The sequence below is a fragment of the Hyperolius riggenbachi genome, chromosome 5 (genome assembly GCF_040937935.1).
Source record: "Hyperolius riggenbachi isolate aHypRig1 chromosome 5, aHypRig1.pri, whole genome shotgun sequence".
Taxonomy (NCBI): Eukaryota; Metazoa; Chordata; class Amphibia; order Anura; family Hyperoliidae; genus Hyperolius; species Hyperolius riggenbachi.
Genome location: NC_090650.1, coordinates 45003234 through 45030481, shown reverse-complemented (window position 1 = coordinate 45030481; position 27248 = coordinate 45003234). Strand labels below are relative to the sequence as shown.

Genomic DNA, 27248 nt, shown 5'->3' with positions numbered 1-27248 from the left:
CTAGTCACGCATACCATAAAGAGTTCATAAGAAAAGTATGTCATTTTATAATTTAAACTACACTGGTCCTTTCTATCCTGGTTCATTTTCCTTCATAACACATGGGAATAAGAAATATATGAGTTTAAAGGAGGAGTACAGAGTCAATTTAACACATTTTTCAGTAGGTCTGTTCATCAGTTCTGTGAGAGGGACAAATGAGGAGGAAAGAGCGACAGGGCTCCCAAAGAGGGACAGTTGGAAGATATGGGAGAGGGGGACACACAGAATGGCAGGGGACACTGGAGAGGGGGACACACAGCAGGGCAGGGCAGGGGACACTGGAGAGGAAGACACAGCAGGGCAGGGGACACTGGAGAGGGGGACACACAGCATGGCAGGGGACATTGGAGAGGAAGACACAGCAGGGCAGGGGACACTGGAGAGGGGGACTCACAGCATGGCAGGGGACACTGAGGAGGGGGACACACAGCATGGCAGGGGACACTGAAGAGGGGGACTCACAGCAGGGTAGGGGGCACTGGAGAGGGGGACACACAGCATGGCAGGGGACATTGGAGAGGAAGACACAGCAGAGCAAGTACACTGGAGATGGGGACACACAGCATGGCAGGGCAGGGGACACTGGAGAAGGGGACTCACAGCAGGGTAGGGGGCACTGGAGAGGGGGACACACAGCATAGCAGGGGGCACTGGAGAGGGACACACAGCATCGCAGGGCAGGGGACACTGGAGTGGTGGACACACAGCATGGCAGGGAGAGGACACTGGAGATGGGGACACACAGCATTGCAGGGGGCACTGGAGAGGGACACACAGCATGGCAGGGAGGGGATACTGAGAGGGACACACATGAGGCAGGGGTCAGAGCACTTATCAGTTGTGTAGCAAGGAACTGCAGGATGTAATACGTTCTGCAGGATCTCTCCTGCACTGTGCAGTCACTGTGACAAGGACCATGCCAGGCAGCTGCATTGATTCACTTGCCTCCTCCAGCAGGTTTCAGCTTCCTGCTTCCTCTCTCATTCTGGGTCATGTGCTCGGCTGGGTCTGTGAAAAAAGGGGCGGAGCTAGACGGAGCTCAGTGTCAGTCCACACAGCCAATTAGCTTCAAGCAAGCCACAAGTGTGTGTGTGTGTGTGAGATCGTCAGACTGTCTCCAGAGCAGGAAGAGATACAGCAGTTATGGGGATTGAGGCAGAGCAATGTAAATATCCGAAGGGCACCTAGTGTATCTGCTAAAACGGGACTTAAGGAGGAGTGGGCGGGATCCGGGATGAGGGGGCGGAGCCCAGGATAGTCCCGCCCAAATCGGGACTGTTGGGGACTATGCACATAATGCAATTTCCCGTCTGACTGACACCAGGATCGATCAGGAGCAGTTTGGATACAGATAATAATGAGGACAGCCGACATTGGTAATGAAGGGGAAAGTGAAGCACTCACACAGCAGGGCACGGGGCTGTACTCATACCTGACTCTGTTAAGTTCCCCAAAGCTGCTCCATGCTCTGTACACAAGCTGCTGCTCCATCCAAAGTGAACTGCAGCAGGGAAAGAAAGGCGGGCGCAGGGCCGGATTTACCATAAGGCACTGTAGGCACGTGCCTACAGGCGCCTTATATGGGCATAGGCGGCTCCCCTCCTCCAATGACCCCCTCCGCTTCACTCCCGCTGTTCTCCCTTGTTTGCATTTGCAATAACCTGCAGCCAGCCGCTCCGCTTTCACTCCCTCCCCCCGGATGTGAGCAGGTCAGGGATGCCGGGCGGAAGGAGAAGAAGACCAGAAGAAAGCTGTTCTAGCAGTAGGGGTATTCATTAGCAGCTTCCGGCCGCTTCTGCAACTTATATCACAGGTAGTAGAGTAGAAGTATGCCTACACCCCAGCCCGATCAAAGCCGCCCCCTGCCGACAGGCATACTCTCGCAGTGACAGCAACTGGACTGTCCTCCATGGAGAAAAGCACTCGCAGCCCCAGCATGAAGAAAAACAAACAACGGTCACTGGCAGACAGAACAGCTTGATACACGCTGGCCCTGCACGTGCTGGAGTGTTTACATTAAGAAACACAGACCTGTTCCCTGAATTCCTGGAGCAGTGAAAGGAGGGGGGCAGCCCCCAGCCCAGCCTCGATCCTTAACTGGGGAGGTTAGCAAGCAGCTAGCTAAACTACTGCTCTCCTTCTGGATGTCCTCAGAGTACAACACTCAACACAGCCACAACTTCAAGGTGATTCCTACTTCACTGCTCTGTTCTTCATTCCCATCATCCTTATCCTTCACTGCTCTTTTCCCCCACCCTGTTGCTTCACTGCTCTCTCCTCATCTTCATCCTTTACTGCTCTGTCCTCATCCTCCTGCTACACTGCTCTGTCGTTCTCGTTATCCTGCTTCACTGTTCTGTCCTCCTCATCCTCCTGCTTGACTGTTCTGTCCTCCTCATCCTCCTGCTTCACTGTTCTGTCCTCCTCATCCTCCTGCTTCACTGTTCTGTCCTCCTCATCTTCCTGCTGTACTGTTTTGTCCTCCTTATCCTACTGCTTTACTGTTCTGTCCTCCTCATCCTCCTGTTATACTACTTTGTCCTCCTCATCCTCCTGCTATACTGCACTGTCTTCCTCATCCTCCTGCTTCATTGATCTGTCCTCATCATTCACTGTTCTGTCCTCCTGATACCCAGCTTCACTGCTCTGTGCTCCTCATCCCCAACTTCACTGCTCTTTACTCCTACTGCTCTGTCCTCTATCCCTGCCTGAAATTACTAACCTCTGGAGCTTACACCATAAGGGCCCATTTCCATTAGTGCCAAATTTGGAACAAATCTGCAGTGCTTCCCCACAGGTTAGAGGAGTGGGGAAACGCTGCCTATCTTTTCAATGCCCTTGTCGTCCAGATCGCACAACTATGCGAATCTGGATGGCATGCACCTGAAATTCTATTGCCGTGATATGGCTCAGGAATTCGGGCTGCGTAATTTGCAATACAACGGGAGACGGGCAAAATCTAAAACAACCTTGGACCCTAGTGGAAATCGGCCCTCAGCCTTAACAAATATTCTGAACTCTAATCCCTGCGTCATGCTACTAACGGTTTTTAGGATTTTTTACTCTAATCACACTTAGTGACATGAGATGGTGATTAGATGGTAAAATTCTAAGCAGTTAGTGACATGACAAAGGGATTCAAGTTCAGAATATTTTTACTTGGGGGTGTGGCCTGTGTGGAGGGGTGGAGTTTAGGGCACTAGAAAGTCTGTGCCTACAGGCTCCTGAGTTGTAAATCCGGCCCTGGGCGGGCGGTGCTGTGAGCTGCAGTAAGACTGCAGATATTCTGGTGTCTCAACTCGTGCCTTTCTCCAGACACAGCACCGGCCCTGGTCTGAGGGGGGATTCTGGGCAGCTGTAATCCCCCCTGCGTTTGCCTATGCCCATAGCTCCTTAGCTACGCCACTGGAAGTCCCTCAAGTAGAGGACACATGTTTTCTGCTGTAATGCAAAGGTCACTGGGAAATTTACTTTGGCCTATCTTGTTCTTCCTACTCTGGATGTCACAGTCACACCTGATTGACCCTCCCTTCCGCTGAATCCAGAGAGCAGAGGAAATTAGCTGTAGCGCAGTTCGTTTCTATACGTTGTTTGTATTCACAAATCATCCTGATTACAATGAGAATGTTGCCGTGTTTAGTTTTGAGTTTAGTTGATCTGTAAGAGGTTCTGAAATGAACTCACTTCGCCTCGGGCAGATGTTTGGCCCTTCCCTGTTTAGCAGGTCTGTGGAGAGGGTGAGAAGAACATGAACATACCGCAGTCTGCTTCGTCGGAGGCATCGGCACAGTCAGACTTGTAGTCGCACACCAGGTGCTGTTCGATGCACTTCTTGTTTCTGCATACGAAATCTGTGTCCTCTGGGCATTTTCCGGGCACCTCTCCAGCTGCAACCAACAAGGCATTAAAATCAATACATAACTCAATCAATATATGCTCCATTTAGTTTTGCTGGTTTGTTTGATAGCACGTTGCGTCCGTTAGCACGTTGTAATCCTCTCACCCTTGCCTACATGCCATTGTCTTTACTGAGTGCTGAATGGAAACAACTGTATAATTTATGATAGTTTCCCAAGGCATTTGGATGTATACATTAGACTTATTAATTTGTAGGGCGAAACTGAGAAGATATTAAAGTGTACCCGAGGCGATATTTGACATGATGAGATAAACATGTGTATGTACAGTACTAAACATATTAATAACCAAGTTGTTTTACTTGATTTATTTTGCTGCTTGACGTGTTAATTTTTAGGCATGGAAGTGACAGCTTCTGTTTTGTCAATATCTTGTCAGGATTATAGTAAACATCACTGATATGCAAATTACAGCCATAAATGTTTTTCTGGCAGAATACAACTTCTGAGAGCAGAGTGAGATAGAAAAAGATCAATAGTTCATGTATTTTCATTTAGGGACACTTAATAGGCTGTGATTGAGCAGAGATAACAAAACACTCATTCTACTTTGTACATTTTTAAATATAAAATACAATTATGGGGTATCTAACAAAAAAGTCATTTTTTAGGAGTAGGAGGACAAGTATAATTGTTTGTATCTCATCAGTATTTTCACCTCAGATTCACTTTAAAGGCAATGTACAGGGATTTTGATTCAATATTTCTTTAGTGACTAGTTTTAGGGCTGGCTCACAGAGCTTGTCTAAACTTAAAGGGAACCTTAGCTGAGAGGGGTATGGATGTTTCCTTTTAAACAATACCAGTTGCCTGGCAGTCCTGCTGATCTCTTTGGCTGCAGTAGTGGCTGAATCACACACACCTGAAACAAGCATGCAGCTAATCCAGTCTGACTTCATTCAGAGCACCTGATTTGCATGCTTGTTGAGGGGTTATGGCTAAAAGTATTAAGCTGGCCATACACTAGGCCGATTACCTGCCGATCGACAGCAGATTCGATCACTGGGATCGAATCTGCTGTCAAATCGTTCACACTAAACTTCGATCGATTTCGTCTCGAAATAGATCGATCCCGTCGATCGCTCCGTGCGGGAAATTACCGTTGATCGCCCACGGGTAGGGAGCGTATCGATAGCGGCGTACGATCAACGCAGGTATACATTACCTGAAGCTGGCTCCCGGCATGTTCTCCGCATCACCTCCCGGCTCCCATCCTCTCCGCATCACCTTCCGCATCACGGCATCCGGCATCCGTGTATAACTTCCAAGAGAAAAATACATATATCCAGGCACATCGCCTCTAGTTTGGACATTAAATAAGTTATTAAGGAAAGGGAGGTGCTGAAGGGGGTGTGGCTAGAAAACAGCAAAAATCTCTTAACCCTTCGCACTCTCGTGTATAACTTCCTGTGTCACTGCAGTGACAGCGGAAGTACAAATAGAGGGCGCTCTATTTGAACTTCCGCTGTCACTGGAGTGACAGAAAGTTATACGTGGATGCCGTGATGCGGAGAAGATGCCCGGGACCAGGCTTCAGGTAATGTATGCAGGGGGGGGGGGGGGAAACAGGCGACAGCGGCAGCTCAGTAGATGGTGAATCGGTTTCAGGCTGAAATCGATTCACAATCTGTTTGCAGTAAAGGCAGCCATACGACCCCTCTCTGATCAGATTCGATCAGAGAGGGATCTATCTGTTGGTCGAATCTGATGGCAAATCGACCAGTGTCCACACCTTTAGAGACACAGGATCAGCAGGTGAGCCAGGCAACTGGTAATAAGGTATTAAGAAAAATCCATGTCCTTCTCGGTTTAGGTTCCCTTTAAGGTTTGTCTTGCACTCACTATAGGATCAGAACTTTTTTTTTGATGGGAGTGCTACAGCTGAAAAAGGGGGGTTGATGGCCCTTATGAAACATTAGATCAGCAGAAGCTGGCACATCACATAAACTTCTTTTATTGTTACTTGCAATGTTAAAAAGCCAATGTTTCATAGCCATGCAGGGCCCCTTCATCAAGGCATACAATGCTGCAGCCACTTACTGGAGACATATCACTGCTTAGTAAATGCAAGGAGGAGCTATAATTTCCCATCAGACTAAAGGTGGCCACACACCATACAATTTTTTAAATATCTGTTCAATTTAAGAATTGCAATCAATTTTTCTGACTCATTTCAAAAATATGACCAATGTACCACACACCTATGTTCAATTTTTCCTCAATTATGATAAAAATGATTGGAAACTCTGAAAAAATTGCTAGGGTGGGTATATTAATAAATTGACAATCCAACACACACCATACAATCTATAGTAGAAATTGAAGTGAAATATCTGGCATTCCGGATCGATTTAAATCTAGAAAAATGAGAAATCCGATCGGATTTTTCAGTCGAATAGAAAAAAAAAATCTTTACATTTTTTCGAGAGATACGATCCTTTTTATCGAATTGCTGTAAAATTGGATCATTTTATTGTATCGTGTGTGGCCACCTTTAGGTCAATCCACCCTTGACCAGGGGACAGATGGTTGCCTAGAGTAATTTATGCCTTAATGAAGGGTCCCTGCTTAGCTGGCTTTTTAACATTGCAAGTAATGATAAAATATGTTTATGGGATGTGTCTACTTCAGCTCACCTAAGAATTCTCAGGGCTGGCTGTCGGTGGCTTGTTTAGCCGATTCTAAAAGCTTTTCTCTTACCAAGCAGAAAAACGTTTGGCATCGATTCGGTGCCTGGCATTGTGTTTTGAGCCCCTAGGGGGACACGGGCATCAAGGATTACTCGGACATCATTGCACGGATACAGAATCAGGGGTTTGTCAGTAATTCAGAGTTCATAAAACAAGGTACACAGAATACAGGCACTCTCACACACACGTAGATGTCTCAAGTAGCCAATTCCCACAAATGGTACAATATAAATTCCAATATTTCCTCAGCACTTCACTACTAATCAGCTAAAGTGGATCCAAGATGAAAAACTAACTATAACAAGCAACTTGTCTATATATCTTATCTAACATTTAAATAGTTTACACAGCAAATCTGGCTGCAAATAGGGATGCTCGTTCGGATTTCGCATTTCCAATCGGAAATTGCATTTCCGCATCGGAATTTGGAAATCAGTAATAAAAGTGCGGTAGGCGAATTTTCCCAAAAATCGCTGAAATTTTCATGGAAATTTCCGCTAACTTTAAATTTAATTCTCAAAAAGTACAAAGTCTTTTTGAAAGATTTGTTTCCCACTTGTTCCCACTCTTCTGCTTCAAGGAAACCAGAGATGAACGCTTTGGCACAAAATAAACATACCCCCCATCTTTTTACAAAAGAAATACTATACCTGGTATTTTCGCTGCTCTGGTGTGCCGGTTTTTGTGGGTTTTTGTTTTTTACTAAAACCCCACGCAAAACACAGTTCATCAGAAAAGCATATTATTTAGTGGGTTTTGTGCAAAATTAAATCACCATTTCTTAAAACCACTTATGACTAACAAATATACGCTTAAAAAATGTTTTTCAACATACCCTTACATTAGCAGCTCCTCCCATCTCATAACAGCTCTCTGTGATGCTGTGAGTATACAAAACAGGAAAGCAGAGCCAGAAGGGGGCAGGCTTGGGCTTGAAAAGACATCAGAGAAGACAGACTCGGCTATAATGATTCCTGAGCAAGCCAGGCTGAATGCTCAGTCGGGGATTTGATCATGGCTGATAACAAGCAGGTTGAGCAGTGAAGAATGAAACAGAGAGCAGGGTAGGTGTTTTCTCTAATGTTCCCACTGATATATATGGTGAAATACATGAGGGTGCTTTGTCTCTGGTTTACTTTAACAAACCCTGAAAATTTGGTGTTTCTGATTCTTGGCATCAGCTACTGCCCATTGGTCAGGGGCTAGCAGCCTAAGTAAGTTGTTATTGCAAAGCCTCACGGGGATTGTAGTCAATTTGATTCTGGGCAATGTTCATTGGCTGAGGGCTGTCAGTAGTGATGAACAGAAATTGCACCTATGCTTACAGCCAAGCTATAAGGTACAACCGGATTTGTTCTGACAGGATGGACAGAGACAAGCACCTGGATCGCCTTAAGAACACTTTCATTAAACAAGGTTACAGTCCTCCTATGGCTGAGGCCCAAATCAGGAAAGCAAGCAACATCCCCAGGACTGAACTCCTGAAATATAAGCAAAACCAGAAAGAGGACCGTGTCCCATTGGTTGTCACCTACAACCCACACCTGGAAATTTTAAGGAGGATTGCTAAGGAACTTCATCCCATTTTAACCAGGGATCACAGACTGAGAAAGATATTCCCTAAACCTCCACTCTTGTCATATCGGCAACCACACAATCTAAAACAGATGATTGTCAGGAGTTTTTTGAATAGGCCTCAACAAAAGGGAACATCACCCTGCCGACAAAAAATATGTGGGACCTGCAGACACATTTACTCCACTGACAGGGTAACGATACCAGGTTCACAACAGGAGTACAAGGTACATTTTCCTGTGGTTCCACCAATCTGGTATATCTGATCATGTGTGCTAAATGCCCCAATGTGATGTACGTGGGAGAAACTGGACAAACTCTGCGCAAACGTATGAATGGACACAGGCACACTATTATGGATACCAAATCTGGACTCCCAGTTGCTACACACTTTCGGTCCAACGGACACAGCATGGATGATCTTCGTGTCACTGCCCTGAAGGGTGGCTTCAAAACGTCAAATGATCGATTAATAGCAGAAACAAAATGTATAAATTGGTTCAAAGCTGTGCAGAATGGTTTGAATAAGGACAACAACTTCTTATGTTGGTATGAGACTGATGATATTTAAACTTTCTCAGCCATTCTAGCTGAACTTATGAACTAAGAATTTACGATACCTCTGGGTCAATCCTAATCCAGGTCTGTGAGCAAGGAGTAAACAAGGATGCTTATCTTAGCTAATAACCTCTAACCCCCATTTAGATGGTCTGTTTGAATTAAGGCATCTTAATGACATGTATTTATGCTTGAAAAGAATATCTGTTTTTCCTTTTGATGTTGCATGTATATAAGCTGTCTGTACCACCAGCCTGCAAACTAACAGGATATAAGCCCGACGAAGGCTGCAAGGCGAAAGCTTGCTTATTTTTAGCCAATAAATAGTATCCTCCTGATTTAAAACTTCTTGCTATGCTTAATTAGGCATCGTAATTTGCAATTATGCATCGTAATCGTAATGCAAAATTTCTGAGAAAATTGTTATTATTTTCGTAATTAATTTATGCGTAATTTCGTGCCGAATTTGGTGGTGAATAGCAAAGTCCCCATACATGCTATTGCTACCAAAGTTGCAACATATGTTATGGAGAATAGTGTGTATAAGTTTAAAAAAGAATTGTTCAAAAAGACCTTGTAGTTTGAGAAAATCGATTTTAAAAATAGAAAAAATAATGGTTTTTAAACTGTCATTTTTTTTTTCATTTAAAGGGACTCCGACCAGTAAATAAAAACAAAATCTGAACTTACCTGGGGCTTTCTGCAGCCCACCGTAGGTCGGGAAGTCCCTCAGCGTCCTTCTGGCCGATCTCCCAGGCTCTGCTCCGAATTGGCTCCCGGCAACACCGGGACCGAGTTGTTGGGCCAGAACTGTTAAGAGCAGCCAGAAGAGCTGGTCCAGTGTGACTCTCCACTTTGAGGCAAGACATGTCTAAGGTGGCGTGACAGTCGTACCTGGCATGCAGCATAGGCCCTGGGGAGATGGGGCTGTGTAGCTAGTGAGGAGATTGCAGCACCAGTAGACTTGAACTGCCATTTAGCCAAGGAGGAGGAGGATAGAGAAGAGGCTGTAGCTGGAGGAGAAGGAGAGGAGGTGGCAGGAGGCCTGCCTGCAAGCCGTGGAGGTGTCACAAGTTGGTCCGCTGCACAGCCACATACTGCCTGCTTGTCAGCGGTCACCAGGTTGACCCAATGGACTGTGTAAGTTATGTACCTGCCCTGACCATGCTTGGCAGACCAAGCATCCGTGGTCAGGTGGACCCTTGATCCAACGCTGTGTGCCAGAGATGACTCCACTTGCCTCTCATCTTCACGGTACAGTTTTGGTATCGCCTTTTTAGAGAAATAATTGCGGCCTGGTATCTTCCACTGCAGTGTCCCAATGGCCACAAATTAATGGAAGGCCTCAGAGTCCACCAGCTGGTATAGTAACATCTGGCGAGCTAACAGTTCCACCAAGCCAGCTGTCAAATGCAGGACAAAGGGGTGATTGGCAGAAATTGGCTTCTTCCGCTCAAAGATTTCCTTCACCGACACCTGGCTGCTGTTGGCAGAGGAGCAGGAACCGGTTAAGGTCAGAGGCTGAGTGGAGGAGGGTGGCTGTGAAGGTGCAAAGGAGAAAGCGGCTGAAGATGCTGCACCTGAAGGAGGAAGAGGAGAAGGAGGGTGGCTTTGCTTTTGTGTGCTGCTTTTGCTCAGGTGCTCTTCCCATTGCAGTTTGTGCATTTTCTGCAGGTGCCTTCGTAAGGCAGTTGTCCCTACGTGGGTGTTGACCTTTCCATGGCTCAATTTTTGGAGGCAGAGAGAACAGATGACATTGCTCTGTTCTACGGCAGATACACTAAAAAATTTCCAAACCGCGGAGCCCCCTGGGGTGATGGCATTATGGTGGCATAAGCAGCTGACGTTGAAGGGCATGTTGGCTGGCGCCGGACACTGCCACCAGCTGTTTCTGACGATGAGCTCCCCCTGCTTCTTTCAGCAAATCGTCTCCTCCTACTCCTCTTTGGCTCCCCCTCTGAACTGTCCCCTTGGTGATATTGTCTCTTAGGATCCCACGTGGTATCCGTATCATCGTCATCATCATAGTCATCCTGCCCGGCTTCTCTTGCCTCAGACACCTCCAAAACTGCACCAACAGCAGGTACTTCATCATCCTCATCCTCACATGTTACGTCCATAGTGTCGCCACCTAACTCAGACATATGAGGTGGTGTAACTTGCTTAGCGCCTTCATCTGGTTGTAACAATAATGGCTGTGAATCAGTTAATTCCCCACCAATTAACTCCTGTGAAGTGTCAAATGCAGCGGATGTGGTGCTTGTAGTAGCACTGGTGGCTGCGGAAAATGAGGTGTTCTGTGTTAAATAGTCAACCACGTCCTGACAATCTTGGGAGCTGATGGGACGTGCCTTCTTCTGAGCACTGTACTTTGGGCCAGGGCCGCACAAAATCACATCAACACGATCTCGCACAGACCTGCCGGGTGGCCTTCCTCTGGGTCTGCCTCTACCTCTTCCTCTACCTGTTTTGTCCGTTTTGTCCATATCGGGGGGGATGAAGTGAAAGGTATGCACTAACTTGACTAATACAATGTGCAGTCACACAGGTGCAGTTATTAGGTATGCACGGAGTGGTATACCACACTGCGTGCACTCACATAGGTAGGTAGGTGCACTGAACAACAGGTAGGTATATTCAGTGATGGGTATTACAATGTGCACCTGTCAGTCACACACAGACAGGCACCGGACAGGCACAGTGACACTGCATGCACTCACGTAGGTAGGTGGGTGCACTGAAGTGAACAACAGGTAGATATATGCAGTAATGGGTATTACAATGTGCACCTGTCACACACAGACAGGTAGCAGACAGGCACAGTGACACTGCGTGCACTCAGCTCACGTAGGTAGGTGGGTGCACTGAAGTGAACAACAGGTAGGTAGGTATATGCAGTAATGGGTATTACAATGTGCACCTGTCACACACACACAGGTAGTCACTGAATGTGCTGGGCCTGGCAGTGGCACACACAGTATGAATTATCAAGGCAGTCTATGCAACACAAGTGTCAGTGGGACACAGATACAAAAAAAATAGATCACAAGCACAAGATTAGCTCTCAAAAGAGCTGTTGTGGGGTGCTATTTTAGCAATAAGAATCAGCAAGGAGCAAGCTAAGAAGCCTACAAGCCTAACTAATCTTTCCCTATGAGAGTCTGCAGCAGCTGTCCCTTCTCTAATTACTGCAGGCAAAAGAGTGACTAAAATGGCCTGGCGCTGCCTGCCTTTTATAAGTGGGGGAATGGTTCCAGAAGGGAGTGTAGCCTGATTGGCTACAATGTGCCTGCTGACTGTGATGTAGAGGGTCAAAGTTGACCCTAATGGTGCACTATGGGGGCAAATCGAACTTCCGGTAAAGTTTGCGGTTCTCCGCGATCGTGAACCCTGGAAGTTCGCCGGGAAACGTTCGCCGGCGAACCGTTCAGGCCATCTCTATCTGCTAATTACGATTACGCCAAATTTCATGTACATTTTTACAATTACAGCCATAAGTAATTATGATTTGGACATTCAATTGATTTCATGTAGTTCATCTGTAATTTTGCGTAATTTTGTGTGTGTGTACACTAGTACAGGAGAAACCTCAGGACATGTCGGGGAACTGCCAACCTCAGAGTCCGACACGACAAGACCAAAACCAGTACTGGGCAGAAAATCATCACGAGTAAAGGTCACAGGTACTGGTCTTTCAAAAGAAGACTCGGACTCAAATTCAGAATTTTCTGTAACTGTAATATCATCATTGACTACACATGAATGAAGCTCCTCAAGAGCTGCAAAAGTAGTCAGCAAGGCAGCAATGCCTACTGAAGTGGGCAACACCTCAGAAGGACCTGGGGGGCAGGAGACATCTCCTACAAGTTCTGCACCCTTTGGGAGGAACTCGGAGATCTCCAGGACATCAGACAAGACCTCAGGAACACCATTTCCCAAGTTTTCTAAGAAGGATTCTGAACTATCCATGTTACAGGGCAAAACTTGAACTTTATTTTGTGTGCAGGGCAGATGTCCCAGGGAAGGTTCCACCATAAACTGAGACTGAATTTTATCATCAGGACAGGGATACACAGGAATATCTAGTAAAACTAGCTCTGACTTTCTGAGTTTTGCCTCACTACAGGCAGATTCCTCCATAGCAGTCAAACCAGACTGCAATTCCAAAATAGCAGAGAAATAGGTATCAATGGTTGCAATACCTAGACGAGCCTCTAGGGTCACTGCAGGAGATTTTAAACAAGGTAATATTGACTCATCCAGAGTACTGGGTGGAGAGTCAATACTTTCTTCAGAATCAGACTCGCAAATGTCAATGCAAGTGGACATCATGCCTTCATTCATGGTACAGGGCAGGTTCAGAGAAAGCTTCTCTGGACAAGGCAAAGAAGCTTCAGCATCAGATTCTCAAAACCAAAGCGCTGTCTCACTCTTAGATTCGGCTAACAATGTCGAATCCGAGAAGTCAGAACGCAAAATTTGCGGATCCAAGATCACTTTAGGTTGCGAAACTGACGCTTCCATATCGCAAACCTCCGCGATCTGCGGAGCAGACTGCAAGGCATCTAGGACAGAAACACTGGAGCAACTGTCATCAGGCAACAGGCCTGCACAGGTGCGAACAGAATAAGACATAGATTCATTTGCAAAAGAAGTGGCGACAACAACAGGAGAAACTTTATTAGACACATCAATAATTTTCTTAAAGTTGCATTACTTAGGAATTTTCCCCATGGCAGGCTCACAAACGGACGATCTTAGAGAACCTGAGGGAAAAAAATCTGTCTTCCTTAGACACAGGACCACACAGACCTTTTGCAGCCATACGTGCGGTGGCGACATCAGACCGCACTGGTTCAACTTCCACACATGCAACTGCTCTGAACGACTTGCACTCAGACTTCAAACACTCAGTTGCTTTGGGAAAGGGAATGCATTCAAAACTCACTTTCTTTAAATCCAGAGGATTGGAACAATCGTCCGCTGACAATGTGTTTTTAGCAGATTGAAGCGCATGTAGTCAGGGCCGGATTTACCATAAGGCACACTAGGCACGTGCCTACAAGCGCCTGATTGGTCAAGGGGCGGGTTTATATAATGTCCCCTTTAAATTTAACAGCCTGAAACTCGCCTCCTTACTTTCATCATAGACTCCGGCGGCCGCAAGTGAGTGAGGGGCGGGCGGCTAGAGACACACACACAGTCATTACGTGCTGCTCTCCCCGCCCACCGGCCGCCGTATCCATGCCTGCACGCAGCGCTGTATCTTGAGTGAACAGCTGCGTGCATAGGCAGCAGGGGGCGACGCGATTGTCCCTGGCTGGGAGTTTGAGGAACCACGTGGGCGGCCAAAGCAATGGGGCATCACTTCCTGGACAAGTTGCACAGACTAATTAACCTGCCTGCCCGGTGCGCCCAGAGTCTAATGGAGGGGGTGGATGAGAGGGAAAAATCGAGCGGCACAGGTAGGCGAAAAGCTCCTCCCCCCCTCTCCTGTCCTGTACTAAAAGCACCCAACCAGCATGTGTATTTAAGTGACAGGCGGGGAGGGGGACGGACGAAACAGCTCTGCTTCTGTAGGTATGAGATAGCCCGGCTGCACTATATACATTATAGCTCCGCTCCCCCGCCCTCGAAGCTGTCTTTGCACACATGAGACACTGTGTGACAGACAGCAGTGTGTGCCAGTGCCCTGGTGGTCCCTGGGGAGTAAGACTGACTTGCTGTCACAGGCTGTCAGCAGCACTCAGGCGACCAGACACTGTAAGTGGCCGTACTGTTTGTTCTTAAGCATGCCATCTCATAATTGGTAGTAGTGTCCTGATACCATGTGCATATACTGCCTCCTGTGACACCCACTACCTTGCATTATTAATTAATCTGATCAGGATGATTAATCAATAGTGCAGCCAGTGCAGTGTTACAGAGCTTAGTGATGCACATTGTAACACGTTGCTGGCTTCTTTTAGCTGATGTCTGTAGCGAGGGGGACAGGCACTGTGTGAGCTCCGGACAAGTTAGATCAAAAGATAACTTGCCGGCTGCATGCTTCCTGGCCCCCCTCTCTCCCTCCTCCCAGCATGTGGTCACCTCTCTCTGATGGGCTCTGCATCTCCAGGTAGAGGGTTATTATGGTGGCAGACTTTCTCAGTCAGACTCAACATGTCCCTGCCAAATATAACTGGTGAGATAACTCTTCTTTATTTCCACATTGTCTGTCTCCTCTGTACTTCTTCCATTTCCCCTCCTATATTTCCCCCTCCTGTCTTTCCTGGTCCCCTCATATTTCCCTTACTTCTGGATCTCACATCTATGTATGTCTCCCCCCCCCTTCCCCTTTCAGTCATTGTCGCTAATCAGCTCCCCAGCAAAAAGAAAGGTAAAAAATATTATTCTACTGTACTATATGTAGAATTAATCCCACTGGCTGTTTTTCCAACTTAATGAGATTGCACCTTATATCAATTGTGAACGGAACGCAATAGCGAGAAGAGTTGCGCTAGCCTACTATTGCTTGTGGAAAAAAAAGCAAAGCTCACCTGTGGGAAATGAGCACCGCGATCTACATGTAAATGACGATGCTCTAGCGATCAGCAAAACTGCTGCGATCTGCATTCTAAAGCAGATCGCACCTAGTGAAAAAGGGCCCTAATCCCTAGCATAGTCATTGGTTAATGGCCTACCTACGATATTATGTATTTATATAGCACTGACAGCTTCTGCAGCACTTTACAGAGTGCATAGTCATGTCACTGACTGTCCTCAGGAGCTCACAATCTAATCCTACCATAGCCATAGTCTAATGTCCTACCATATTATTATTATGTATTTATATAGCACTGACATCTTCTGCAGCACATTACAGAGTGCATAGTCATGTCACTGACTGTCCTCAGAGGAGCTCACACTCTGATTCTTACCATAGTCATAGTCTAATGTCCTACCATATTATTATTATGTATTTATATAGCACTGACATCTTCTGCAGCACTTTACAGAGTACATAGTCATGTCACTGACTGTCCTCAGGAACTCACAATCTAATCCTACCATAGTCATAGTCTAATGTCCTACCATATTATTATTATTATTATGTATTTATATAGCACGGACATCTTCTGAAGCACTTTACAGAGTATATAGGCATGTCACTGATTGTCCCCAGAGGAGCTCACACTCTAATCCTACCATAGTCCTAGTCTAATGTCCTACCATATTATTATGATGTATTTATACAGCACTGACATCTTCTGAAGCACTTTACAGAGTATATAGTCATGTCACTGACTGTCCTCAGAGGAGCTCACACTCTAATCCTACCACAGTCACAGTCTAATGTCCTACTATATTATTATGATGTATTTATACAGCACTGACCTCTTCTGCAGGCACTTTGCAGAGTACATAGCCATGTCACTGACTGTCCTCAGAGGAGCTCACACTCTAATCCTACCATAGTCACAGTCTAATCTCCTACCATATTATTATGATGTATTTATACAGCACTGACCTCTTCTGCAGGCACTTTGCTGAGTACATAGTCATGTCACTGACTGTCCTCAGAGGAGCTCACACTCTAATCCTACCATAGTCATAGTCTAATGTCCTACCATATTATTATTATGTATTTATATAGCACTGACATCTTTTGCAGCATTGTACAGAGTACATAGTCATGTCACTGACTGTCAATTTAGTCACTCTAATCTTGCTATTGGTAACCCTAACCTGGTACTTAATTTTACCCCTTTTCCCATAAATGTCCGTAGCTGGAGATAGTAGGCCTTGGGCAGTAAAGCGTACAACTTTAGCTCTGGTGGTGGTTTTATTTATTAAGGGGTGTGGCTTGTGCCGAGGGGCGGGGCTTAGGGCGCCAGAACTTCTGTGCCTACAGGCTCCTGAGCTGTAAATCCGGCCCTGGTCATCCAAAATCATTCTCCACACGTCAAACAGCGGAGTCACAAAGTCAGAGATACATTCACCAGTCTTGATTAAAGTGCACGCACACTCAATGCACGCATACAAAACTGCTTCGTTTTTAGAAAGGTAATGATTGCAAAACGATCTCCAATCACATTCCAATTCGTAGACCAGGAGCTCGATCTCCCATTTCTCAAACGGGGGCTCCCATGCACACTTAACAAAGGATGAACAATCATAGTGCGCACAGTCTACAGATGGAACTGGAGCAGAAACAGAACGGGAATCTTTTACCTCTTTATTGGGATCAATTAATTGGTGTGTGTGTAATTCATCCAAAATGATCTGCCACACATACATCACCAGATCCACAACACACTCATCACATTCATCAGAATCAATCAAAAGGCACACAGAGTCAAGACAATCGTTCAGGACATCCGCGCTTTTTGCGATGTAAAAATCGCAAAAGGCTTTCCAATCCAAATCAAATTCCTCCACCAAGTCCCCGATTTCCCATGAGGCAAATGGCGGTTCGAACAACCCAGTATCTAAATAATCTCCATATGGGTGGGGATCAGGAACGAGTACAGATTTTTTAACTGCTTTAATATAGTGTGCGATCCTACCTATAATAGGATCCACATATGCTTTTGTCACAGGCAATGACATCTGAAGCAAATCAAAGGTTCCCTCTGGCCTGGGAATTTTGGTTTGGGCTGGTCATTCTGTAACGATTGGAATCGTATTCGCGGTCAGCGCACCAGACGTGCGCTGACGCGGCGGATTTCCTCCACAAGCGTATATTTGAGGACACCCAGGCTAGGTGCTATGCACCCGCAGAGGGCAATTCCCTCCGGCAGATGGTGCTGTGGAGTGCAGGCGAACACAGTCGCTGCACAGCCACAGATGCCAGACGGGAATTGTACAGATCCAGGACAAGGTACGATCAGGCAGGGCTGGATAGCCCACAAGAAACAGAGCAAAGGGACAGGTTGTATGTGTGTGCGCCAACCTAGTCGCCACCCCGCGACAGTGCACACACAACAGCAGATATGAAACAGGAACGTGATCGCCAGACGTGACACAAGGCAGATCAGAATAGAGTACGAGGGTAGCAAAGGCACAGCAAATAATACAATGAGAAGATGCGGAAAATAACAAACACTAGCTAACCGCGAACACCGCACTCATTCGCAACAGTGCACGCGGTTATGCGCGGTCTCCACGTGATAAGCACAATAGAGACAAGCACGCCTAACTAACCATCGACAGACAAACATGAAACAGAGGACGCGAACGCTTGCTTAACGGTTACCTCACCGAGCCTCCAGCAAGCGGTCGTAGCAGACAAGACAGACACACGAAAACAGGGACAAGCGAGAGATAGGATCCACAGCACTAGCGAAAAGTGGCTAGCGCGATCCCAGGAGACAGAACAGAAGGATCCCCAGCGCTAGCGAAAAGTGGCTAGCGCGATCCCAGGAGACAGAACAGAAGGATCCCCAGCGCTAGCGAAAAGTAGCTAGCGCGATCCCAGGAGACAGAACAGAAGAGATAGCTGGTAGCAACCGCTGCACCAGCTATACTCCAAGAACAGAGATCAGAACCATTTCCTGTCGACCGCCGTTGGGACAGGACAATGGCAACAGAACAGACAAACAGATAATACAACCTGACTGGGCTAGAAGGGGAGCCTAAAGCAACCCCCAGGAATTAACTATACTAGATAGCAACGGCTGACACTCCAGCAGTGTCCATCAGGAACAGACCATGGAAGGGAAATGACCAGCAAAGCCTTCTGGGAAACATAAAGCTCTTATAGTGCCAGTCATCAAAGAAGGCAGGTAGGGGATTTGCATAACAAATGTATGCAAATTCCCCAGCAAGAGAACAGACCAGAACTTGCAATGAAAAGACAGGTCTCTGTTCCAGAGTCCTGCAGCATGCAAACCTAAACAATGGTCAAAAGGCTGCCTGCCTGCGCAGGCAGCTGAGCGGATTCTCACAATAAGTAAAAAAAAGAATTTTACAAAAAGACTATTTAGTCTTTGAGTAAATAGCTTTTAAAAATGCAAAGGAACCTTTTTTTATTATTTAAAAATTACAGTTTAAATTGTAATGCCCCCTGCATTTGTACTGTGTCCTCGCCACTCCTCAAGTGTCCCCCAGTCCCCGCTGTGGGTTAGTTTCATTTTTAGCCACGTGAATTCTTCTTTGCCTTCCTGCCGACGGCGGCAAGGTGAAGAAAAATACGCGCGGGGCCAAAAACGAAACTAACCCGCGGCGGGGACTGGAGGACACTCGAGGAGCGGTCAGGGCACTGGAGGGCTGCAGGGGACATGGGGAAGCCCCGGGTAAGTGAAACTTTTTTATGTACCAGGGTTAATGTTCACTTTAAAACCAATTTTCTTTTGCATATTTATCCCAATTCCCGACCGCCTAACGCCGAAATGCGTCAAGAGCAGTGGGCGGAGATTAGCAGTGATCGCGCACGCCGATGAGCACACATTCAAACTTCAGTGACGGAGCTCTATTTCGTGAACAGCCTGCCAGTAGTGATTGCCGCTATCAGACTGTTAGACGTCGAAACTGCCGTCTATTTACCGTCTATTTACATTGTACAGTGCTGCGATCTACTGCAGCTCTGTACTGGGGACAGCCGTGTCACTTGGCTGTCCCCTGGAAAGGCTCCATTAGCGACCCGCTGTCATAGGCTAATGCCCATGAGAGAGGATCGCCGTGATTGGCTTGCCGGGGAGGGAGAGAGGGGGGAAAAATAAATAGAAAAATAGAGAATTTTATTTTTTAAAAATACAAATAAATTAATAAAAAATTAAAAATTAAATAAAAATGGCACCAGCGACCAGAGCCCACCAACAGAAAGCTCTGATGGTGGTCAAAAAAAGGGGGGGATTCCCTTGGGTGTTACATTATATGGCTCTGCAGTGTGCAATTAAAGCTGCAAAGCACTACATTTAAAAAAAATGGCCCGGTCACTGGGGGGGGGGGGGGGGTCGTTAGGGGTAAGCCTATGGTCCTTACGTGGTTAAAATCAAGTACTATCTGTTTGAAGAATTATTTTGTTCAAATTGCTCCCAGTATTCCCCTTTCAGCGTACCTGAACTCAGAACTTCCTCTCTGCTGTAAGAGATAAGCAACAGCATAATAACTTTTAAAGAAAAATATGTCTTTGTTACAGCTGATACAAATCCTAAACTAAATCTGCACTGTTTCTACTTCCTGATTTATGGAAGCAGATATATTGTTAACATCCTGTGCCTTCAAATGAGCTTATCTGGCATCTCTGCCATGGCAGTCATGTGACACAGGGGAGAGATCAGATTACAACTTGTAACAGATGAGATGGATTTACACAGGCTGAACTCTTTAAATACACACAGGGTGCTTTTTTTTCTGTTTTCCTTCTGTTCTTTGCAAGAGTCCACTTCACGTCCACTTTAACATGCATAGTAATTCTGGTGACGATAGCAAGTATGGGGGCTTTTCTATTAACTGCTTAAATTGGCACAAAATGATGTGAAAATTATACAAACTTGCAAAATTACGATTCCTGATTAAGATTACATGCAAAATGAATTATGATTTTTCCAGAAAGTTTGTATTACGATTTTACATCTTAATTGCAAATACGATGCAAAATTACGATACTGCAAAATGTGTGCTCATCGCTAATAACAGAGGACCCCCACTCCAACTTTCCTCATCTTAGGACCGGTACGGTGTAAGTTTCAGTGATGTGCACTTAGAGGGTCAGACAGAGGTCAGGTGACGATTAGGACATTGCATGTTAGGCGGTGTCTTCTCTCTGTTCATCAGATAGAGAGCAAGTCAAGCCAACTTCAGCCATTTACTCGTAATTCACCAAGCTGAAGGTGAAATTAAATGAATGATGGTGAGATGGCTGGTCCAATAATAAGCTCATTACTTGCATGACCTTTATGTGGACTTTGAAAGTCAACCGAAACATTCTGCACTCTGCAGCTTCAATGGAGCACAACAGACACAGGGCACATTCAGTGATAAAAAATCAACTGAAAGTGAGGTTATTCCCATAGACATGCCACCTCCTCACCCCATATTCAAAGCAGTGGAGTAACAATCAGGGATGCAGCCGCAGGGGCCCAGAAGCGGCAGGGGGGCGCTTCAGGGGGAGAAGTTTATTTTCCCTGTGCTGAGAGACATACAACTAAGGGCAAGGAGAGAAAAAGCTTGCTGCTCTCTGCACGATTGTTCTAATGACTGCATCTGCTCAGCCACTGATAAGAAATCATACAAAGTTCTGCAGACAAAGATTTGTAGACAGCCCCTATTCAGTGTGAAGCAGGGTCTTGTGTACAGCTCTTGGCCCCCAGCCTCTCTCTCCATCCCCTTCCCAAGTGCTCTGTACTGTAGTGATGCTGAAGAAGTCTGCAGAGCCATCAGAGATGGACAGAGTAAATGTAATAAGCTAAGGATGGGAGCACAGTCGTCTGTGGGTTTTCTATATGCGTTTTCTGTATGTGTTTCCTGCACACCATGTGTGTCTGTATGTGTGAAAACATGCACGTTTTATCACAGAAGCTAATGAAATTGATAGTGCTTCACTGATGTCAGTTTGTATCTGCATGGGGAAAACACATTCAAGTGTGCACTAGCCAACTGAATAACATTGGTTCTCAGTTTGCCTGTGCAGAAAACCGAGGGGAGGGGGCCCATTCAAAGTTTCACAGGGGGGCCCAGTGTTTTCTAGTTATGCCCCTGATTCAAAACCCCCAAAGATTCATACTCACTGGTGTAGGTAGAAAAAAACAAAGTCTTGTAAAAGTAATACCTTTTAATGGCTAACTGATAAAGTTAAATAATGCAAGCTTTCTGGGATCTAGTCCCCTTCTTCAGGCATATTTCTAGATGTTAGCTGTAGTAAAACACTGATGCAGGGAAGCTGCATGAAGATGGCAGTTGTACTGGTTGCTGTTTAGCAGTTAGATGTCAGGTGATCAGCAGGCTGGAGCCAGTGAGCTTATGCAAGCAAACATGAAATCTAGCAGGTTTCTGAAGATAGTGAAGCCAAGTCAATCATGTTACATAAGGAGTCATGAATCCCATTCCACAATTTAAACCTTCTGTTAATGTCTTGAACATTTTCATAAATTTGTACTCAGAAATCTTTCTTGCTTGTTCATTTTTGAAGTTACCCTTAAGAATAAATACTTTTAGATCTTGCATGCTGTGTCCTGGTTCGCAGAAGTGTTGGCCCACTGGTGTGTCCATTTTACCCTCATTAATTTTAAAGCGGTGATGGTTCATTCTTGTGCGCAGTTTTTGTCCTGTTTCTCCTATATAGATTCCTCTTGAGGGGCATTTCATGCAGCGTATCATGTATACAACATTGGATGATTCACAGGAAAATTGGTCTGATATTTGATGATATTTCTGTGAGTTTGGTATTTGTATTTGGCTTGTGCACAAGATATAAGGGCAGGTCTCACACCTTGCGTTATTACAGGGTAATGTGCCTGGAGTTTCTGGTGTAGATAATGCACTTCTGATAATCATTTGTCTCAAATTGGGAGGTTGTCTAAAAGCAAGCATTGGTAAATCAGGAAAAACTTCTTTCAGGCGTTTGTCTTTATGAAGTATCGGTTGCAGGGCTTTCGATATCTTCCTCAGTGTCTTTAATCTTGGGTTGTAGGTGACCACTATTGGGACTCTGTTGTTTTCAGTCTTTGGGGTGTATTTCAATAGTTCCTCTCTAGATTTTAAAGTTGCTCTGTGTATTTGATCATCAACGATTCGTGGATGATATCCCTGATCTATGAATATATTACGTAGTGACATAAGTTGTCTGTCTCTGTCCTCTGAAACAGAACATATTCGGTTATACCTCAGAGCCTGGCTGTAAACAATAGATTTTTTGGTGTGTTCCGGGTGGAAACTATTCCACTTGAGGTAAATATGCCGGTCAGTTGGTTTACGGTAGATGGATGTTTCTAAAAATCTATCTTGTATATAAATTGTAGTATCCAGGAAACTGACATGGGAGGATGAAAAGTTGAGCGTTAACTTTATGTTCTTGTGGTATTCTGAGAAGTTTTTGTGGAATTTGATTAATTCTTCCTGTGATGCTGTCCAAATTAATAGGATATCGTCTATAAATCTGAAGTAAGCCCATGGTTTAATTTCACACGTTGAAAGGAAGTTTTCCTCCAATCTGGCCATAAATAAATTTGCATACTGGGGTGACATTCTACTTCCCATAGCACTGCCCATTGTCTGTAGATATACATCATTCCCAAATGAAAAATAGTTATGAGTTAGTATATATTTGATAAGTTGTAGTGTGGGCTCTGTTGGTAGATCATTCAACTGAAGGAAATGTTGGCAAGCTGCAATACCGTCCTCGTGTGGAATGTTGGTATAAAGGGATTCAACATCCATTGTAGCCAGGATAGCACCCTCTGGGATTGGACCCATGGCAGTCAATTTGTTAAGAAGGTCAGTGGTGTCCTGGATGTAGCTGGCTGTATTCCTTACCATGGGTTTAAGGATGTTTTCTACCCAGCCAGATATCTTTTCTGTTAGTGTCCCCAAACCAGAGATGATAGGTCGACCTGGGTTTCCTTCTTTGTGTATTTTTGGTAAGATATAGAAGGTGCCTATTTTCGGATTATCTGGTATTAATGTATGTTAGTTGATACTGAGGAAAGATCATTAAGCATATTCTTCAATTCCCTTGAGTATTGTAGCGTGGGGTTTGTTTCTAGTCTTTTGTAGTAGGTGTTGTTGGAGAGCTGTCTGTTTGCTTCTTGAACATAGGTGGATTTATCCAAAATCACTACAGCTCCTCCTTTGTCAGCTGGTTTAATTACTATGTTGTTATTGCTTTTAAGGTTCAGTATTGCTTTCCTTTCTTGAGTGTTGAGGTTGTAGCGTGTCTGTATTTGTTTGTCCAGTATCTCCAATTTGATTCTTTTCCTGAAGTTGTCAATATATTCTTCTAATTTCTTGTTCCACCCTGATTTTGGTGTCCAGGTACTGCTCTTTTTGGTTTTGCTATTTGTAGGTTCGGTGTTTCCAAATGATGAATATTTAGGTTTGTTATGAAAAAATTCTTTTAGTCTTATCCTCCGAAAAAATTCTTCCATGTCACTACAAAATTCTGTTTCATCAAATCTTTTGGTGGGGCAAAAAGTGAGTCCTTTAGATAGAACAGCTAATTCAGTCTTGCTAGGGTTATAGCTGGACAAGTTAACCACAGGTAAAAGTTTGGCAGTTTTAGGCTCTGAATGGGGTTCACTTGTATCATTCTCCAGAATGTTTGCAGCTTTGAGTCTCAGGCTGTCGAGTTTATTTTTCTTGTTTTGAATTAAACGGTGCTGTAATTGTTTGTAGAATTTCTGTAATGTAGATTTAAAGCTTTCTGATGATGGTCCTTGCATTGTAGAATAGAGTAAATGTAGATTATCTTGGGTAATTCTCTTCTTGCTGTAACAAACCTTAATGAGATGATTCCTGATCCTTTCCGCTGTTCTGTAGCAGAGTTGCTGTGAAAAATGGGTGTTGAAGGTATGCTGAAATTGGGTTTCTGATAGTAATACCTTTTGGGATCAGATTTTCTTTCTTGCACTTTGATAGAAAAAAGATGTCACTGTCTAGTTGTGCCAATTTCTTCAGTAGGGTTTTACATTCCAAATGTGTGCGGTACATTACGGTATCTTGCATGATGATAGTAGTAAAAATGTTTCTGTACCGTGTTAGCCAAACAATATATGTAGGTAGAAAAAAACAAAGTCTTGTAAAAGTAATACCTTTTAATGGCTAACTGATAAAGTTAAATAATGCAAGCTTTCTGGGATCTAGTCCCCTTCTTCAGGCATATTTCTAGATGTTAGCTGTAGTAAAACACTGATGCAGGGAATCTGCATGAAGATGGCAGTTGTACTGGTTGCTGTTTAGCAGTTAGATGTCAGGTGATCAGCAGGCTGGAGCCAGTGAGCTTATGCAAGCAAACATGAAATCTAGCAGGTTTCTGAAGATAGTGAAGCCAAGTCAATCATTGGAGGAAAACTTCCTTTCAACGTGTGAAATTAAACCATGGGCTTACTTCAGATTTATAGACGATATCCTATTAATTTGGACAGCATCGCAGGAAGAATTAATCAAATTCCACAAAAACTTCTCAGAATACCACAAGAACATAAAGTTAACGCTCAACTTTTCATCCTCCCATGTCAGTTTCCTTGATACTACAATTTATATACAAGATAGATTTTTAGAAACATCCATCTACCGTAAACCAACTGACCGGCATATTTACCTCAAGTGGAATAGTTTCCACACGGAACACACCAAAAAATCTATTGTTTACAGCCAGGCTCTGAGGTATAACCGAATATGTTCTGTTTCAGAGGACAGAGACAGACAACTTATGTCACTACGTAATATATTCATAGATCAGGGATATCATCCACGAATCGTTGATGATCAAATACACAGAGCAACTTTAAAATCTAGAGAGGAACTATTGAAATACACCCCAAAGACTGAAAACAACAGAGTCCCAATAGTGGTCACCTACAACCCAAGATTAAAGACACTGAGGAAGATATCGAAAGCCCTGCAACCGATACTTCATAAAGACAAACGCCTGAAAGAAGTTTTTCCTGATTTACCAATGCTTGCTTTCAGACAACCTCCCAATTTGAGACAAATGATTATCAGAAGTGCATTATCTACACCAGAAACTCCAGGCACATTACACTGTAATAACGCAAGGTGTGAGACCTGCCCTTATATCTTGTGCACAAGCCAAATACAAATACCAAACTCACAGAAATATCATCAAATATCAGACCAATTTTCCTGTGAATCATCCAATGTTGTATACATGATACGCTGCATGAAATGCCCCTCAAGAGGAATCTATATAGGAGAAACAGGACAAAAACTGCGCACAAGAATGAACCATCACCGCTTTAAAATTAATGAGGGTAAAATGGACACACCAGTGGGCCAACACTTCTGCGAACCAGGACACAGCATGCAAGATCTAAAAGTATTTATTCTTAAGGGTAACTTCAAAAATGAACAAGCAAGAAAGATTTCTGAGTACAAATTTATGAAAATGTTCAAGACATTAACAGAAGGTTTAAATTGTGGAATGGGATTCATGACTCCTTATGTAACATGATTGACTTGGCTTCACTATCTTCAGAAACCTGCTAGATTTCATGTTTGCTTGCATAAGCTCACTGGCTCCAGCCTGCTGATCACCTGACATCTAACTGCTAAACAGCAACCAGTACAACTGCCATCTTCATGCAGCTTCCCTGCATCAGTGTTTTACTACAGCTAACATCTAGAAATATGCCTGAAGAAGGGGACTAGATCCCAGAAAGCTTGCATTATTTAACTTTATCAGTTAGCCATTAAAAGGTATTACTTTTACAAGACTTTGTTTTTTTCTACCTACATATATTGTTTGGCTAACACGGTACAGAAACATTTTTACTACTATACTCACTGGTGCAAACAGACAAACACACAGAACATTTATATTGCGCTTTTCTCCTGGCAGACTCAAAGCGCCAGATCTGCAGCCACTAGGACACGCCCTATAGGCAGTAGCCGTGTTAGGGAGACTTGCCCAAGGTCTCCTACTGAATAGGTGCTGGCTTATTGAACAGGCAGAGCTGAGATTCAAACCCACGTTTTTATGTGTCAGAGGCAGAGCCCTTAACCATTACACTATCCAGCTACCACGTTGTGCAGGATCTGGCAAGACAGGTCATAATGAACAACAGAAAGAGGATCTGCAAGCTTCAGTAGAGTTCATAAAAGCTGCTATTCTTTATTAGAAAAAATCCACACAAAAGACATAGACATCCACAGGATCAAACTATTTTGGATGTCCATGTCTTTTGGGTGAATTTTTTCTAATAAAGACTACCGGAGGAGGAGCTGCGGATCCTCTTTTGGTTGCCCCATATTCACTGCCTTTTATTCAGTGTTCCCACAGCAGTTGCCTTGTGTTCCCACCCTTATCAACTGTAGGATGGGCTGTTTTCTCTTATTCATCTGGACAATTTAGACATTTAGACTAGTAGACCTGAAGTGACATGTGACATGATGAGATAAGCAAACGCACATATATCATACTATCCCTACCAAGAAATTATCTGAAGGCCCTTTCTATTTTCCCATACAGCAAGAGTTAAAAAAAAACCCAAAAAACTTGAGTTGTTATTTATATAAAAGACACCTTGTAGAAGGCAGTCCAGTTTTCTGAAAAGCAAATAGAAGCTGTAACAGCTAAGATACAGCAAGATAAGGATTCTAATGGGGTTTTTTACTGCAGGAAAGTTCAAAGGTCATTGGATCTGCTTCTTTTTCAGTTTAAAGGGAACTTGAGATTTATACTGTCCCAGGATTTATACTTACCTTGGACTTCCTTCAGCCTCCTTTAGGCCATTCGGTCCCTCTCCGTCTCCCCAGGCCACTCTTGTCTGGATGGCTCCGCTCTTCCTCGCACATGCATCGCCCA

At 44.6% G+C, this 27248-nt stretch overlaps 1 protein-coding gene across 4 annotated transcripts in view; it reads right to left on the bottom strand.

Annotated features, from left to right (window-relative positions):
- Window positions 1-27248, bottom strand: part of MALRD1 (MAM and LDL receptor class A domain containing 1) — a 407541-nt gene that overhangs the window by 119571 nt on the left and 260722 nt on the right. For all 4 annotated transcript variants that reach the window (XM_068235591.1, XM_068235589.1, XM_068235590.1 and 1 more), the window contains one exon: window positions 3801-3929. In XM_068235591.1, the coding sequence (XP_068091692.1) occupies window positions 3801-3929 (129 nt within the window). The remainder of the gene's footprint in view (window positions 1-3800; window positions 3930-27248) is intronic.